A 19,102-nucleotide genomic window follows, 5' to 3' on the forward strand; every position below is an offset into this window, starting at 1 on the left:
CCCACTGCGGCGCGGTGGGGGTGACTTTGCCCACTGCGGCGTAGTGGATTCCCACGGAAATAACTTTGGTTCCTCCCACTGCGGCGCAGTGGGAGATGTGTCGAACCCACTGCGGCGCAGTGGGGCATGTTCAAGTTCTTGCCGAGGATTTTCATTGCGGCGCAGTGGGGAGTCCTCGACCCACTGCGGCGCAGTGGGGTATAAATATATATAAAAAAAAGATTTCTTATATTTTCGGTTTATCGAGTTGGTTTCTTTCACATGTAAGCTGGTTCGGTTTGATCAGTTTGACGGTTTTAAATGCTTATTTCCCTTTCTTTTATTTACATATAATGTTGGGTATATTTGTGAAGATTTGTGACAAGTTAGTTAAGAGTTATAATGAACACTTAAAATTAGAACATTTATCATATTAATAGAATACAATACATGTTTGAACCCATAATTAGAAGACATTCATCATATAATATTTTTCCATATATATCTCGCATAATTTAACTTACAAAAGAAAGTTTAATTTCTTCAAAAACATACAAGGTCAAAGCAAATTATTTACATTAAATGAATTATATCCAATGTAATACTAACACATAATCGTAAAACATATACACATATTTTTCCCTTTTTTTGAATGGCTAAAAATGATCAAAAACTATATACATATATACTTTTTGGTCTAGTCCGGTTTATGATGGTTTTTTCTTTGTTTAAATCGTAACCGAACCAATGAACCCGTTTTTTCAAAATGTAAATTGTTGGACCAAACTTTGACAATTCAATCCGACCAAACCAATCCATATACCCTGGTTTGGTCCGATTTTAACGGTTTGATGAACACCGCTATGCAATACTATATTTTTAACATTATTTAGGTGATGTTTGTCTAAAAACTAAAAAAAAATCGTAACTTATTAATCCATTAAATCATCAAAACTATTTATTTTTTTGATTCAATAAAGAAAATAATGAAATTGATTTAATCCATTTAGCAGACAGGATGTTAAGGTGGACTTGCGGGAAGACCTTAGCAGACAGGATCCCGACGAGAGTTTTTAGAGCAGAACTTGAAGTAGGGACTATCATTAACAAACTAAGGGAAGAGCGCTTGAGATGGTTTGGTCATGTTAGGAGAAGGGATGAAACTGCACCATTAAGGAGAGCGAAGTCTATTCACGTGGACGGCATACGAAGAAGGGGACGACCAAAGATGAGGTGGGAGGATCGATTAGCGAATGATCTATTTGAACTTGGCCTGTCGGAGGACATGACGTCGGATAGGACGACATGGAGAACTAGGATTAGAGTAGAATAGTAGGTTAGGGTAGGACTTTTGGGCGACCTAGATAGTCTTTTTTTCCCATATTGCCTTGCCAAAGGAGGTGTGAGAGGGTTTGGCCTAGAGAAGTGGCTTAGCTACGCTACAGAGGACTTTGACGTGACAGGAAGAGTGGTAGGTAGATGGAGGTGGAAGTACGGAATACCGAATGCGTTAGAGGAGCTTCCAGGTAGAGGTAGTGGAAGGCGAGGGTAAGACATATGGGTTTTAGATTAAGTAGACTTTTTACTTAGACTTTGGTTCTCTGTGACCTTTCGTAGGGGTTTTTGGCCTTGAGTCTCGAGAGGCCTAAACCGAGGGGGGAGGTTACTCTTGTGTTTGTTTCTCCCAAGATGGCTGTCGAAGGACATGACCAATGAGAGTTTATCTAGAGGACTAGGGGTTTAGGACTTGTTTATTGGTTTAGAAGAGCAGGTGAGAGGATTAGGATTAGGATAGCTAGGTAGCCTAAGGTCCTTTTTTCCATAGGTTGTTTAGAAGTAGTTACTGCCTTGACTTAATTGGGATCTTTTCAGGTTTTGTCATTTCTTATTTATTTGTATGTTTGTCTTGTTGTTTCCCACTACTTGTTCGAATTACGTATTAGTTTGCTACTTTTATGTTGTTTAATATGCCCAATATGGTTGCTTTCGTATTTGTATTTGTATTGTCAAACATGTTTCTAAGATATCGATAGGACGCATGAGTGATAAACATTCAACCCGCATAGTAGCCGGACCCAACAGACAGGTATTTCTTCCTTTAAGATTCTCGGCAGACAGGTATGATTTTCTAAACATTTCTCATTTTCCGTCTTGCACTCCTTTGTGGCCGGAGGTCCCTATGGAAACAGTCTCTCTACCTTTGTGTAGAGGTAAGACTGTCTACAGCTTACCTCTCTTATACCTTGCGCAGGAATTGGGTCTTGTTGTTGTTGTTGATTTAATCCATTTAAAAATTATTTATTCATATAATCACTTTTATCAATTTAGTGGTTAAAAAACAAAAGGCGTTGATAAGTAGAAATCATCGTTCCGTATACACCTACAAAGCAGCAGAAAACCTCAAATTGAGAGAAAAAAACAGAATTTGAAGATTATATATCATTATATGATATCATGAATCATTTTCCATTTTTGGTATCACAAATAATAAGAGGGAAAATTCAAATCCAATTTCATTTCAATTCCTATTATTTTCCCATTTTCAAATTCTGACAATTATAATCACTACTGTATAATCTCTGTAATACTATACTACTACTTTATAAATCGTTAATTTATGATTATTATTCTTAATAAAATATATAAATCTCCACCATCATTATAACCATTTACAACTGCTATTAATGATTATAATTTAATTTCTTGTGTATCTATATATCTCCTCAAAAATCTATATCTATATATATCACTTGACTTCCTTACCCTTCACACTCACTCACTCACCCCCTTCATCATCCATGGCGCATGATAGCAACCTCCCATGCGACGGAGACGGCCGATGCATGATCTGCAAAATCAATCCACCGGAAGAAGAAACCATCACGTGCAAGACATGTGTCACCCCGTGGCATGTCAACTGTCTATCACTCCAACCCCAAACCCTAGCTGATGTTTCTCAATGGGAGTGTCCGGACTGTTGTAATCTCATTCCATCTCACGCGCCGCCGGTTTCCGGATCTGAACCGCTTATTGTGGCGATTCGCGCCATTGAATCCGACACGTCACTTTCCGATCAAGAGAAAGCTAAGAGACGTCAGCAATTGTTGACTGGAAAAGGCTCTGATGATGCCGGAAAAGAGAGCTCCGGCGCCGGTGATGGTGATAATGATGTTTTGAAGCTTATTACTGGTAGCTTTAATTGTTCGTTTTGCATGCAGTTACCAGATAGACCTGTTACGGTATAGTGTCCACTGGAATTAACAAAAATTTCATCTGTATATACATTTTATATATCTATCTAAATATATAGCACGACACAAAAAGTGTGAATATGAAGTATATATAATTTTTTGCTGAAAATAGTTTAAAGTAGAATATATGAAATGCTGATAATATGGTGGTGGTCCATTGTGTATGTGTTACTAAAAAAAATTGCTTGATGATGTATTCATGCTAGTACTTGACTGGGTACTTTTTTGTATTGTTATGTTGGAAAGTTCCTATTGTTATGTTGGGTACTTGACTGGGTATTTTTATGCTTCTAGTTGAAACTGTAACCAAGTTTGAGTTTGTTGCTGTATTGGTTCTTGTTGAAAGAAAAACAAGCATTTTTTATGACCACTGCTTCAACTTTGTCGGTGACATTCCGGTAGAAAAGTACATAGAAGTTTATTGGTCAGGGGCTGCAAATTTGTGCGTATTTTGTGCTTGTTTATGTAGCTTAGAAGTTGAAACCTGGAACGTTATAAACAATTTGAGCTCGGAGCCGGTTCTCTTTTTTTCCTCGTCTTTTTAAGGTTGTTAGCTACTTGATAAATGGAGACAAAAGATATCTTGGAGCTTTTTGGACATGTCTTATGTTGGTTATACATTTCATGATTGCCTTAAAAACCATAAAACGAAGTCCCAGGGTTCGCGTTATAAGAATTTTATTGCATCTATTTGCTAGATAATTTGAAAGAGTAGCTCGACTTAAAGACCCTTTGTTTGTGTTACAGACACCCTGTGGCCACAACTTTTGCCTGAAGTGTTTTGAGAAATGGGTTGGCCAAGGGAAGCGTACTTGTGCCATATGTCGAACCACAATTCCTCCTAAAATGGCAAGTCAGCCTCGCATCAATTCATCCCTTGTAATAGCAATTAGAATGGCAAAGATGACCACGTCAAATGCATCTTCAGGACCTTCGAAACCTTATTATTCGGTTCTAAACCAAAATAGACCCGACAAAGCATACACCACTGAGCGGGCAAAAAAGTCTGGAAAGGCTAATGCATGCTGTGGAAAGATATTTGTGACAGTTCCCCCTGATCATTTTGGACCCATTCTTGCAGAGAATGACCCAGAGAGAGGGACGGGAGTTCTGGTCGGAGAAACCTGGGAGGATCGTATGGAATGTAGGCAATGGGGTGCTCATCTTCCTCATGTTTCTGGGATATCCGGGCAGTCTGATTATGGTGCACAATCTGTGGCTTTATCGGGAGGATATGAAGATGATGAGGATCATGGAGAGTGGTTTCTCTACACCGGGAGGTATGTGATCCACAATGATAATATTATAATAATGTTATTTAACAACTAGGTCAAGATGTTCCTTTTAATTATATATTTTAGTATTCCAAAATGATTTCTTTGGCAAATGGGGTGTGATGTGTTATGTAGTCTATGTGAAAAAACTTTTCGCATCTTATAAGTTCCCGGTTAAGGTTGAACTAAGATTACTTTTGGATTTTGGCTGTCATCAACAGCTCTTTGTTAGCTGTAACAATGTTTTAAAGCTACAAATTTTTTCTTCGCCATGTCCTCCTTTATTTTTTAATTACAGTGGTGGAAGAGACTTGAGTGGAAATAAAAGGATCAACAAAACACACTCATTTGATCAGAAGTTTGAGAAATATAATGAAGCCTTACGGCTTAGTTGCAGAAAAGGCTACCCAGTACGTGTTGTGAGGTACAGTCTTTTACGAATTGTTTTGTATTTTCGTATCAAAGTCCTAGTTACTTATAGCTGTTTATCTTATGTCTGCGGTGTTATATATTGATTCCATTTATTTTCAAGTGGCCAAATCACATTAAGTAGCTGCTACCTTTTTGATATGTTATGGGGGATGATTGAATTTATGTGACCACAACATTGATCGGGTGCATTTTAAAGCAATGTAGGGTACTGGTGCTGAAATATATATAATGATTTTGATACTAGTTATTAATGGATTGCTAGCTCCCCTCCTTTTTAGTACATGTATGAATTTTACATGAAAAGCTATCTATCTGCATGGACAGATCACACAAAGAAAAACGGTCCGCTTATGCACCTGAAAAAGGAGTACGGTATGATGGGATTTACAGGATTGAAAAATGCTGGAGAAAACCTGGGATTCAAGTACGATATCCCTTTATTAGTTCATGTTATATATTTGCAGCATCCTTTTCAATTTTTTTAGTTGACACATGTGTTCTGATAGGGACACAAGGTATGTCGGTATTTATTTGTTCGTTGTGATAATGATCCTGCTCCATGGACAAGGTTTGTCATTGCTATCATGATTGCTGTATTTGTATAAGTATCGAAATGGGTGGCTTGGGTGATGGGTAATTTCTTTTGGTTTGGTACAAGGTGGGTTTTTATTGTATATTTTGTAAACAGCTGATGATTTAAGGGCTTTCATGCATTCAAAGTTTACCTTAAAACATACTGCTGGTTTTGAACCTGTTCAGCCCATTTTCTTTCAAGGCTTTTTTGCAAAAAAAAATATATTTCATTTTGACCTACTAAATGTTAAAAACATTGGGGAATTTGGAAGTCCTAAGTTCAAGATTCAAAATTTGGCTAATGCAAAAAGTAAACAAAATGACAACCATTTGTGTGGCCGTCTTCCTTTGTTTGGGAGAGCTTTAACCGGCTCGAGTTTGTATCTTTGTGGACACTAAACTCATGGATTAGTCGTCCCAAGGCCAGACACCATGATATATATACAAGGATAATATTCATTGATCCATTCATGAGTAAATGGGTCAGAATTGGCCCCTCTTATATCTTGCATCATTTAAACCTTCAAGTGGTTCTGAGTTGTTTACTTTTGCAGTGATGATAATGGGGATCGTCCAAGGCCTTTGCCTTCCATTTCAGAGCTGAAAAGTGCAACAGATGTAACGGAGAGAAAGGGCACTCCATCTTGGGATTATGATGTGAGATGATGCAACTTCTTGCAGTAGGATTACATGCTTATTTAGTTATACTGCTAGCAGTTGGCTGTTACAACGTAAATATTTTTGTGTAGGAAGAGAAAACATGTTGGCTATGGAAAATACCTGCACCGAGAAGTAGGAAACATACAAATAATAGAGATCCTGATGATGGCAGTGGTACAAGAAAAGCCAGCCGTCGTAAAGCACAAATGTCTGTGAGTGAACGGCTCCTAAAAGGTATGCACTTTGTTCGTAAAGGTCATTGTTCTGTATATGTCATGATAATAAGAATGTCAATTATGAATACAAAAATTTATGCTATTGCAGTAATGCTCCAGTGTTTGGAGTAAAATGATTTAGGATGTCTTTTGACCCATTTCACCTGTTTCCCTTTTAGCTATTTTTATTTTACCTGTTAAGGAATAAATTGTAATTTGAAGTGGCCCATCTATAAGTTAAGGTCATCTCTCTGCTATTCATAAATTTCTTAAGGTTTGCTAGTAGTCTAGTACCAACATTACTTATAATATATGTATTACAGTAAGAATTCGTCTTGTACTTCCTGTCCTGATTATGGCTTTTGTTACTCAAAATGTTAAGCTGATGATGTGAATTGTACTGCAGAGTTCTGCTGCCTCATCTGCCACAAAGTGATGAATCTCCCGCTTACTACTCCCTGCGCACACAATTTCTGTAAGTCATGCTTGGAAGGTACTTTCATTGGCCAAACTTATATGAAGGAGAGAACATGTGAAGGTAGACGTGTGTTAAGGGCAAAGAAGAACATTATGAAATGCCCATCATGCTCTAACGACATTTCTGAATATTTGCAAAGTCCACAGGTATATCAAGTTTCTATGCTTGTGCTATAAGTAAATTGGATAATGGGTGGGATCAATCTTTAGTGTTGCCAAAATGGGACGGGTTGAGCTGAGTCAACTGTCAAACATTTCTTGTTAAATAGTTCTTAAGAATATCTAATGTGCTAAATGATTACCAAAGACTGCATTGTTACAATAATAACTTTTAAACAAATGTTGGTTTTAAGAGACTTAAGCATTTCGGTGCACTTAGAATGGGTTTCAACTTGCTCAACCTCTTCAAGAACTCCCAATTTTAATGTCAACTGTTACAGCCTATACAATCCATCAGAAATGAAACATAACGCATATTAACCTCCTTATGTGAGATGTATCTGGATTGAAATTGCCACCATTACCGAGTAATATGTATTCTTGACTCTTGAGATAACTTAGTGGTCATGGCCCTAGATTGTTTCTGTTTATTAGAAGGTTTGAATAAGCATCCCCATTCATTCTTTTTGTTAGGTCAATAGGGAATTGATGAGTGTGATTGAATCACTTCTCAGTCAGACCAAAGAAATGGAAGAAGATACAGTGTTGGGAGAAGAAATTTTAAACCCAGACGAGAATGAGAAAATTGACGATGTTAACAAAAATGAAGATGTAGACAACCCTGACGAGGTAAATAACATAGATTCTAAGGCTGATGACAGACTATATGATTTGAGAAGAGAAGTTAAGCATGTTTACAAGCGGAAGAAAGATTATGATGAGAAATGCTCGCCACCTACAAATGTAAGAGTGGAAGAGCGAAGCAAGAAAGCTTGCAGGATTGATGTTGACAACTTTGAGTGATTTGAGTTGATCTTAAGTTTGATTATGTTGTGGTCCTTTGAGGATTTCGAGAAGTATAGGTTATTCTATCAAGGTGATCTTCTAATGCTTTTAGGAGCTTGCAATGCTGTCAAGGCAATGAACATAAAAATAAATAAATAATTAGGGGTTTATGTATATAAAGATAAAGAACTGTATATATTCATCTACAGCTTGTGTTTGGGTAAAATTGTATCCTACTAGAAAATTGCTTATGTTTATCAGTTTATGTACAAATGAGAGATAAAATGGTCTTGTAGTTGTTGTTTTTATTTTTCTTTCACCATTATTTAAGTTTGAGTTTCAATATATTTATCCAATACATAATTTAATAGTTAGTACAATTCTTAAAATAAATAGGTTCTCAAAGGGTCCCTATTTAGACCTATAAATAAATAAATAGATAAGAGTATAAGTCCACTTATTTATTTATTTATTATTTTTTTTAACGGTAAAGATGAAATATTATATAAAAATGACTAACTAGCAAGATGCTAGAAGATCCAAAATATAAACACCAGTATCTAAACAACTCTTTAATATATCAAATACATTACATAAAAATAAAACCGCCTAAGTCAAACATAAGATATAATTAGTAACAGTCCTCTTAGATCTTGTGGATAACCACAATTAGGAGTACACCTTGACCACACCTAGTTGTAAGCATCGTATTGAATAGCAAAATTTGAGGATTTAATTTGTTTGACTAAATAGCATTTTTGTGTCTTTTTTATTCCGTGTTACTATTAAGGTTGGGCATTTTTTATATACTAGTGGGGAAATGTGTTTGAAAACCAACTATGATCAAAAATGAAGTGTCAAGATTAAATAATATATGTGCACATGTACTTTCATTTGTAATTACAAACTATCTTGACCATTATATGTTGGCAAATTAACGTTTTCAATGAACTATCTTTTAACATGTATGCTTATAGTTATTGCAAAAGGTTTGGTCCTTCAAAATGTTCATTTTCTATTGTATGTGACGTTAAATGGTTAAAGGTATGCACCAACCAGCTTAACTCATAAAGACGAATCTTCTAACCCACTTGACTCCATCTTTCGGGGAAAACACACTAACCCACATGCATGAAGAGTGAAGACACAACAACAGATTAATGGTAAAATCTGGTGTAACCTTAGACATGGTATTCCACCAAAGTTTCCTCCTTTTTGATTACGCAAATAAATCAAAAATAGAACTAATTGAAAATTACTTGGTTCTCTCCAAACCAATTCTTTATTGGTACTTGCATCTATTATATTTACTAAATTACACTCCCTTATAATCCATAGTTCGTGTCTATTAGACTATCCGCATCAGTTCAGGATATCATTCTAACAAACATCTTAATCAACATGCTATGTTAGTTTTTCATCCATCCTTCCCACAACACTTTTTACCCACAATAATAATATATTCATCATTCTTACAAACAACCAAATAAATTCCAAAGTAACTTTTGGCTTTTACCTTTATCTCTCCTCATTCTTCTTCATCTTTCTCTACAAACAACCATGGATGGACATCCTCCATGTCACCACCCACATCAATAGTCTTTCTACAAACACCCTCCATGTCACCACAAATTTTCTATGGAAATCCTTATTGTGAATGGTCTTATATTTACTACACACGTGTTTCACGGATTTCCTTTCGCTTATTAATTTTCCGACACTTTCGGAAACAAAAGCATACGTAATCATTATGCACCACCAACTATCCATAAAACACAATCTATAACGCTATCAATTTACGTATTAATAGCACACACTAACAATATAGAAATATATTCTAATGGTTAAATTTCACGCCAAAAAATATATACCGTTAGTAGGAGTTTTTTTATTCTTAAAACTTCAATTCATTAAAAATTCTATTAAAATTATACGAGTAATAAATTAATTAATACAAGTAGTAAAAGAACATAAATATGTAAAATTGTATTTACCATACATAATACCAATGCATCCATAGATGGAGTGGTACACGTTATCAATGTAGCTTGGGCTCACATGTGAAACTGAGAGATGCGATTTCGATCTTTAGGGATGTCCAAATCATGTGAGTATTAAGTGAAGGTATTTTACCAGCATAATAACTTATACAAAGGTGGGATGATGAGGATCTAATGTTGTTCCGGAGACAAGGTGTCCTCCTTTACCTTTTTTTATTTATTTACCATACATCATATTATTCATGTGAGAATGTACTTAAAAAAGGTTTTCAACCCATAAAATCATGTGAATAAAATAAGATATTTTCCATTATCGGAACCGAAAAAGAAGAGGGAAAGTTCAAAAATTCCAAAACTCCCTTTACAATATTTTCGAATTCCCCCAAAAATATCCTCAAAATTTCAATTTCAAATCCACTATATAATCTCATTATACACCCTATTTTTATATAATCTCATTATTATACATACACCATATTTATTTCTATATACCTGTATCTATCACTTCAGCAATAATCTCATATCCCTCCCATGGCGCACGATAGCGACCTTCCCTGCGACGGAGAAGGCCGATGTATGATCTGCAAAATCAATCCCCCTGAAGAAGAGAAGATCACGTGCAAGACATGTGTCACTCCATGGCACGTCACCTGTCTATCTGTCCGTCCCCAAACCCTAGCCGATGCTGCACAGTGGGAGTGTCCTGACTGTTCCAATCTCATTTCATCCGACGCGCCGCCGTCGACAATCGCATCGGGATCTGCACCCTCCGATGCGCTTGTTGCGGCAATACGCGCTATTGAGTCAGATGCTTCACTTTCTGACCAAGAGAAGGCTAAGAAACGTCAGCAGTTGTTGAGTGGTAAGGGATCTGACGACGGCGATGATAAAACAACCGGTGCCGGAAAAGAAACCGCTGCCGGCGGTAGTGGTGGTCATGATGTTTTGAAGCTTCTTAGTGGAAGCTTCAACTGCTCGTTTTGTATGCAGTTGCCTGAAAGACCTGTCACGGTAAAAATGAAAATCTATATATACACACACACACACTTATTATTTTATACATATACTATGTTTACATATTGTTGTGGGTTATTGTATGTAATTATTTTTGTGTGGAATTGTAGGTAGAGATGGTTGGTAAGATTATTGGCTAAAAAGTTTGAATTTTTCTGCATTTTGGGAAATTATTTCATATATTTGCATAATTGAAGGAAAATGTGAGTATGCTATTGAAAGTAGGTTGTGTATATCTGAAGATAAAAGGTCTTTTTGAGTGTGTGTTCAAAGGTTTGTTTTGCAATGCTTAGTTAAAATTTTTGTTTTATTATTGTGTTAGAAAGCTGATATATGATTTTGAGCGTATAGGTGAATGAAAGTGCTTGTTATTTGTTTATGTTATTGGTTACACACATTTCCAAAGCCCAATTGTTGCGAAAACCAGATGAAATAAGATGGTTGGTTTGGCCAGACAGCAATCTGGTGGGTGTTGGCTAGACCAGTTAATAAAATTATTTTCTTAGTTTGAGATTGGATTTTGAAAAACTTATTATATTTGGTAGATTGTAGTATATTTATCTTTCAGATACGTTTTTTTAGTTAAGCTAGTCTTATTGTTGGTTTCATTTTTAGTCTTATCTTTTTTATAAGCATATTGTTTTCAGAAACTATGTAACTAAAGATAATCTGCTCATGATGCAGACGCCTTGTGGTCACAACTTTTGCTTGAAGTGTTTTGAAAAATGGGTTGGTCAGGGGAAGCGGACCTGTGCGATATGTCGCACTTCAATTCCTCCTAAAATGGCAAGCAACCCTAGAATCAATTCATCGCTTGTAATTGCTATTAGGATGGCGAAGATGACAAAATCAAATGCTGGTTCTGGGCCACCTAAAGCATACTATTCTGTTCTCAATCAAAACAAGCCAGACAAAGCTTATACCACTGAGCGGGCAAAGAAGACTGGGAAGGCGAATGCTTGCAGTGGAAAGATTTTTGTGACTGTTCCACCTGATCATTTTGGACCAATTACTGCTGAGAATGATCCTGAGAGGGGGATGGGTGTTATGGTTGGAGAAACTTGGGAGGATCGTATGGAATGTAGACAGTGGGGTGCTCATCTTCCTCATGTTGCTGGTATATCTGGGCAGTCTGATTATGGTGCACAATCTGTAGCACTATCTGGAGGATATGAAGATGACGAGGATCATGGAGAATGGTTTCTCTACACAGGAAGGTATTCTTGGTTATATACGTATCAGAATGCTATTATAAATGTCATGTTTCATACTGGTATGAATGTTCTTTGATTATGAATTTATAATGTGTATCTTTTATGGTTAATGCAATCTTTTTGTTGGCAAAAGGGTTTTTGTTGCCGTGTATACTTTTTTTGGCATCCTGCCATTTCATATTTCTTATTTATGCAATATCTTGTCTATCATATACAGTAATGAATTTGAAGCAAGATTGCTTTCATCAGAAACTTATCTTTTTAGTTTTTGGTATAACTCATTTACAAATGATGGTAGTAGTTTATTTCAAAGGTATGCCGTACAAATTTACAAGAGCTTTATAGAAATTTAAAATTTTGCTAAATATTTTTGTCACATCATATTTAATCATTTTTATTTGTTGCTGACAGTGGTGGAAGAGATCTGAGTGGAAATAAAAGGACAAACAAGACTCAATCATTTGATCAAAAGTTTGATAAATCAAATGAAGCTTTACGTGTTAGCTGCAAGAAAGGTTACCCAGTACGTGTTGTGAGGTATGACGTTAAGAAATATAGACATGCTAATTGTGAATTAATTGCATGTTCTATCTTGCTTTAGACTAAATTCTCCAAATCATTCAAATGATGTGTATTTTAATTGGAATTGATTAATGTAATTAACTCATAGTTTTAGCACACATAAATGATTGCTAGTTTTGCGGTTTTCCAATTATTTACATTTTATCTTTTGGTATTTTACTCAAAATATATATGAACACTCTTTGATAGGCAAAAAAGTCAGTATTTATTAGTGAACATTTGTGGTCTCATACATCCTTTTGTGGTTTAGTTAGAGGTTTACTTTTCTTCCTTTCTGTCATGGATCAGTGCATTTAACAAAACAACAAACTGACAGGTCTCACAAAGAGAAACGTTCAGCATATGCACCTGAAACAGGAGTCCGCTATGATGGAGTGTATAGGATAGAAAAGTGCTGGAGGAAACCTGGAATTCAAGTAGGATATTACACTGTTCTTTAATATCATAAACTAGTTCTAGCATCATAATTCATAAGACTTTTCACAATAATGCTGGCTGACATTTATGGCATAACAGGGATTCAAGGTATGCAGATATCTTTTTGTTCGTTGTGATAATGATCCTGCTCCATGGACTAGGTTTGTCATAGCTCTCCTTAGTGTGATGTTCTATATCCTGCTCCATGTTCTATATGGATCTAAATTGTTAAATTTTGATCACATTATGCAGTGATGAAACTGGAGATCGTCCAAGGCCATTTCCTGTCATTAAAGAGCTGAAAGAAGCAACTGATATTACAGAGAGGAAAAGTCCCCCCTCTTGGGATTATGATGTAAGATAATTCAACTTGTTGCTATAGACTTTTAATTTTTAATACATTTCTTTTCATCAACCCTAATATCGAGTCTTGTGTAGGAGGAGAAGGCTTGTTGGATGTGGAAAATTCCACCACCTGAAAGTAGAAGACGTGCAGACACAGGAGATGCAGCAGATGGCAAAACTCCTAGGGTTGTCCGTCGTAAAACCCAAATGATGTCTGTCAGCGAACGACTCCTGAAAGGTTAGGTTTTTAAAAACGATCTGGCATGTTTTAAGTTTAAGTTAAAGTGCTGATGAAGTACATCTTGTTCAGAGTTTTGTTGTCTCATCTGCCACAAAGTGATGAATCTCCCACTTACAACCCCGTGTGCACACAATTTCTGCAAGTCCTGTTTGGAGAATGCTTTTGCTGGTCAGACTTTTATCAAGGAGAGGAACTGTGAAGGGAGACGTACATTACGGGCACAAAAGAACATCATGAAATGTCCAACATGCTCTAATGACATTTCTGAATACCTACAGAATCCACAGGTATATTTATCACTATCTTCTATATTATTTGTATACAAAAAGTCTAAAGCAATGTGCTGTCCCACTAAACATTTATATTTTTGACAGGTTAATAGAGAATTAATGAGTGTGATTGAATCACTCCAAAGGCAGACCAAAGAAACGGAGGAAAACGCAGCTTCAGAAGAAGAAATGGTGGATACAGATGAGAAAAATGATGATGTTAAAGAGGAAGAGAAAGATGAGAAGGTTGAGACTGAGGTCGAACATATGAGTGCTGAGGGTGATGCCACATTTGATCCAGTTAATGAAGATAATAAGGAAACTGATCAAAATGAATCCATAGCAAAATCTTTACCTAAAGTTAGCAAGAATATGGAGGTAAACAATGAGGTTAAAGATGTGAATTCTGATGCTGATGTTGTATTTGATCCAGTTAAAGAAGCTGTCAAGGATAGTGATGCCAAAGAACCCCTTGCAAAACCTACACCCAAAGCTAACAAAAAAAGGAAAGCAGGTGTTACTGATAATGCTCCAAACAAGAAGCTACATGAGGAGGCTAAAATCTTGGCAGGTGATGGCATTAATGATACAGGTAATGGCAATCAAGATTCCAGCCTGAACCTAGAAGTCACTGAGAGTAAAGATTTAGGAGTTGCTGAAGTGGGTAAGGGAGGTAAGAAGACTTCAAAGCAGAAGAAAGATATTGATGCAAAATGTTCGGCACCTGCAAGTCCAGGAGCCAGGACCAGAAGCAAGAAGAGTGATGACATCATTGATAGTACTGGCAATGACAACAAGGATGCTACTCTAAAGTCTGAAGTGACTCTAAGCAAAGACTCGAGTGAATTGGAAAAGGCAAGCAAGAAGGCGTCAAAGCAGAAGAAAGATGTTGATGTGAAATGCTTGGCACCTGTGAGTCCTGGAGCCAGAACCAGAAGCAAGAAGGCTTTGTAGGAAGGGGGTCCATGACTTTGTATGACTGTTCACAATGAATGAACCATTTTATTTTCTTTTTGGCAGGTTGCAAATTGATTGTGGCAATTTTTGAAAAACTATGCAATATTTAGGCCTGCTGACCTTATGTATTGTTTTGTATGCCGTTGATATTAGGCCATAGACATTGCTATTCGTATTTCGGTAACAAATGTGAAAGTCATGACTGTATATTAGTAGTTAAACTTATGGGATTTCCTTATCCTGAACCTTCACCTTGCATTGTTTTTGTTAGCCTTTTTGCTTTGCCGATAAACATCTGGAATTTTTCTCTCCTATAATTCGATTAGAGTTTTTAAGAGAACTGGATGTTTGTTTTCTGTTTGTATCCAGAGCTTTAAGTCTCTTAAAAGTTAAAACATCATTTAAATCTCTTAAAATCATCCAATTCTCTAAGAGGTTTGCAAACCTTTATTTTTGTCTAAAAAGTTTGAAATTGTATTATCTAACTCACCTTTTTGATCTAAACAATCACCCTCAGTCCTCACCACCTGCGTCATCAAATTTTGTCGTCCACTGACCTTCTGCCACCGTCCACTGACCTACTGCCGTCATTGACCAACCTGTACTTCATGTGTTTATGGATGGAAGTAGAAAACTGACAATGAAAAACTTAACATGGTTTTTTTTCCCTAAGTTTATTCTAGAACCGAGTTGTAGATTTTGTGTGTATGAAAGTGAAAATATGGCTTGGTTTTTTGGCTGAGGTTTTTTGATAATATGGCCAAGTGGTCTTTGAAATAGAAAGTGGTGTCAAGTAGGTGGTTCTGCAAACAAGTGAACAATGTTAACTATCGCACTAACTGGAGCAAGTAGCTTGGTCAGAAAGTGAACTATGTCCATGACTATACTGACAATTTTTTTTTGTCTTACATTTTAATCAGATACATTCTAAAAACAAAAACAACATGAAAACACTCAAAAATTTCATTTTGCTACATTATAAGGCCATAAAATTAACATATGTCAGACACTATCAAACTTGATAATCCAAGGGGTTCCTTTGGCAGAATTCCATTGACAATTTTACAATTAGACAAATATCCAGATGGGGAAACATGCCCACACTGTCTTAGCTTCAACTACTAGATTTTCGTATGTAGGTTGTAGCAAACATAAATAACGAAGAATTAGACCAAGAACAAATTTTACCTATAATACAGCAAACCTATTTAATTCTATAGCTCAAAAACGTCCACAGTATTTTCTTGTTACAATTTTGTAACTATTGTGAGAATGTGAGGATATACAAGCATATGTACCAATATCAGAACTTTTGTTGTTCGAGTTTCTGTATCAACGCTGCCTTTTCTTCTTCAGGTAGAGCATTGAACGTAAACACAGATTTGTCTCCAATATCATCCTGGACAGACATATCAGTTCAATCAGACATACAACTCTTTTATCATCACTGTTATGATTATTGATTTTATATTACATCTATCATGTTCATGTAGAATTACTTGTGTCTCGGTGGTGGAATTTACCTTGATAGGCTGAGTAAACTTTCTTGCTGCAAATATCGTGAAGAGTGCCATCCACACTCCAAGTAGAGTTCCTTTCACTCCATCATCCATTAAACCACTCTGGTCCACAATAAAGAAACCATTCTACTTATATATTCTCTTAATAATCATCAATTCTTGCTAAGCAAAAACTCAAATCTTGTTACTTTGAATATTAACATTATGAAGAATCATCCAATCCTAAAAATATCAAAGTTCCATACAACATTGTGCATGCACATTCCTAAATCAGTAAATCCTAATTAACATCAAAAGACCAAATTTATGTACCAGGTGCCCAAGAAGAACCGAAGGAATGATAAACGTTAAAATACCAGCTTCCAGCTTGCCATAACAAAGTCCTGTTTTGACATCATCCACCAACAAAATCAAACAATTTGACACAAAATTACCTCAATCATCACAATAAGAAAAAGGAACACTACCTTCTTTAAACACAAGACCAGTTAACGCTGCAAACAACGGGCCAACAAACCAAACAGCTACCGGATTATCAACAACATACTGCACCAAACTCTGATCAGCTGGTTGAGCCAGACATACTTTTGTAGCAAATGATCCAACAACTCCAAGAAACCATAATGCTTGAAGTGTCCTTTTAATCTCAGTTACATAAATATGTATCAAAACCAATGACAACCCTAATCCAGTAGCTCCAAACACGTAAAGTATATCAATATTTTGCTTCAAAAATTCAGTCAAGAAAAAGTCATCAGGCAAGAAAGCAGTTGATGATGCAACAACAAATGATGCTGCAGCTGTTACTAATCCAGACCTGTATGAAATCACCTGCAATATCAATAAGTATGATCACACACAATATACACATTTGAGTCAAATACTCACCCTCCAAGGCTAACCTGAACACATTTATATCTATATGTATGTATCTTAAGCCAGGAAAAAGATTAAATTTTGTGTTGGGTATTTCTAAAACAACATAAAGATTCAGCCCACCAAATAAAAATCAAATCTTGACCAGTATAATGAAAATGTTCAAGTTCTGCAACTGAATATACCTCACGGATATCGGCTGTATCGACGGACCAGGGACCGTAAACCCCTTGATAAACTGTGGGTGGTTCCAGTAAACTATCATCTCCAGCAGCCTGACACTTGATCCCAAATGAAGTTGCTCTGTGTTTATGGGTTTGGGATGAGATAGAAAGCCTAAAAATATTGTTTCTGTAGTAATTGGAAGTTGGTTTTTGATAGCTAAAAGGAGAAAGTTTGGAATTAGGGAAACAAGTAGAAGATAATGATGATGAACAGACAGTAACCATAGCCATTGTTTGGGGGTTTAAGTTTGGGTGGACACTACTGTTATAGTTAGTTGCAAAAATTACCCAATTGTATCAAATTTTTTTCCAAATCGTTTTTTTTTTAGGGATGTCGCAATATACTTGCCATAAAGTATTCTAAATGATTTTTAGAAAATTATTGAAAACCTTTATTTTTATGTCTATATAATATCTTATTACTTGTTATATTTGGGTAATTAGGATTTCATGAGCCTTGTGTCATTTTTCATCTCACACTTACGTTCTTTTCTCATCTCATTTAGGAGATGGTGTAGCAAATGGTATCACGTGATATCATGTTTCTATTTCTCCCCATTCCTTCCACTTAGAAAAAAAAAGTCTTTTGTTTCCTATAACATTTCATACCACCACATCACGCGATGCGACACATCAACGTCACCTTAACAACATACATAGCACCTAATAACCACATTATATCCGTAATAATAAAAACATACTATATTAAAAATATTTTTTTTAAAAAAAAAGAGCGACTTAACCTCACCGTGAACTCATTCAATTTGTAACTTCCACACCAAATTCACTTTGAAGGTGTAATGATATCACACCATGTCGTCAAGCTCATAACTTCCACCGTGTCCACACCATACCCAATTACAAATGTTCCAAGTCTTAAGTCATAAATCATAAAGGAGAAAAATATATTATATACTAAAATTCCCGAGGTAGATATTATTTTAAGCCTAAGAAAAAATTGATGATATTTTTTGTTTCCTCACAACATCTTCGAAATAACATTTTATTTTAAGCGTAAAGAAAACTTCCTATAATATATCATCATTCATATTTGTGTTTTTTAGTCCAGTAAACTTCGTAGTAGCACTACAAATTTCAAAGTTTCCTCAAAAAGAAAAAAGAGCTTTTATTTGATGTCCAACAATGGTTGGAATCTACTCATAATTGCAATGAGGACATATTCATATATCTCTGTAAATGATAAACGATAGTCCCGTTTGAAGATTGGAACTTTAATGATTGAGTCGGCCATTTTGGGAGTATGATCATAATAAGTTTCTTCAATATTGGCTGATATCGAACAACGTCAAAAGAGGCTATCTATGGGTATATTCGTTATAACTATCTCGAATAATAATATATGCTAGAAGAGACTTAAAAAATATCTATTGACCTAAACATGTAGCCCCATTGTTCCACCATATATATATCTTTTAACTTTTGTAAAAATACGTGTGTGGAATTGAGCATTTTTACCTTTTGTAAATAAATATAAGAGAATGCTCAAGTTATTATAAAAAGTTTTTTCATCAAAGAATAATTCCAATGGTTAAACCTCAAAAAAAGTCTTTTAATTATTTTTAAATATGAAATAGTGAAGAGAGAGAGAGAGTGTGTCATGTTCTTGTAATCATTTA

General features: G+C 35.7%; 3 protein-coding genes across 3 annotated transcripts; 2 read left to right on the top strand and 1 right to left on the bottom strand.

The window, feature by feature from the left end:
* The first annotated feature begins 2,539 nt into the window (after positions 1–2,539).
* Positions 2,540–8,110, top strand: LOC122579637 (E3 ubiquitin-protein ligase ORTHRUS 2-like). Its single transcript, XM_043751843.1, has 9 exons — positions 2,540–3,218; positions 3,978–4,510; positions 4,803–4,928; positions 5,261–5,360; positions 5,443–5,504; positions 6,064–6,166; positions 6,259–6,403; positions 6,791–7,008; positions 7,495–8,110. The coding sequence occupies exons 1-9, from the start codon at positions 2,778–2,780 to the stop codon at positions 7,822–7,824; spliced, it is 2,058 nt and encodes a 685-aa protein (XP_043607778.1). The 5' UTR covers positions 2,540–2,777; the 3' UTR covers positions 7,825–8,110.
* A 2,133-nt stretch (positions 8,111–10,243) lies between these two features.
* On the top strand, positions 10,244–15,092 carry LOC122578634 (E3 ubiquitin-protein ligase ORTHRUS 2-like). Its single transcript, XM_043750633.1, has 9 exons — positions 10,244–10,817; positions 11,505–12,037; positions 12,446–12,571; positions 12,933–13,032; positions 13,133–13,194; positions 13,286–13,388; positions 13,472–13,616; positions 13,689–13,906; positions 13,994–15,092. Exons 1-9 carry the CDS (start codon positions 10,338–10,340, stop codon positions 14,840–14,842), a joined length of 2,616 nt encoding a protein of 871 aa, XP_043606568.1. The 5' UTR covers positions 10,244–10,337; the 3' UTR covers positions 14,843–15,092.
* Positions 15,093–15,863: 771 nt separating this feature from the next.
* LOC122578760 lies at positions 15,864–17,774 on the bottom strand. The gene is made up of 5 exons (XM_043750792.1): positions 17,427–17,774; positions 16,833–17,196; positions 16,678–16,748; positions 16,369–16,467; positions 15,864–16,244 (listed from the first exon to the last, which is right to left on the bottom strand). The coding sequence occupies exons 1-5, from the start codon at positions 17,694–17,696 to the stop codon at positions 16,149–16,151; spliced, it is 900 nt and encodes a 299-aa protein (XP_043606727.1). The 5' UTR covers positions 17,697–17,774; the 3' UTR covers positions 15,864–16,148.
* Between the last annotated feature and the right edge of the window lie 1,328 nt (positions 17,775–19,102).

This window comes from Erigeron canadensis, chromosome 8 (assembly GCF_010389155.1).
Source record: "Erigeron canadensis isolate Cc75 chromosome 8, C_canadensis_v1, whole genome shotgun sequence".
In the NCBI taxonomy this organism is placed as follows: domain Eukaryota; kingdom Viridiplantae; phylum Streptophyta; class Magnoliopsida; order Asterales; family Asteraceae; genus Erigeron; species Erigeron canadensis.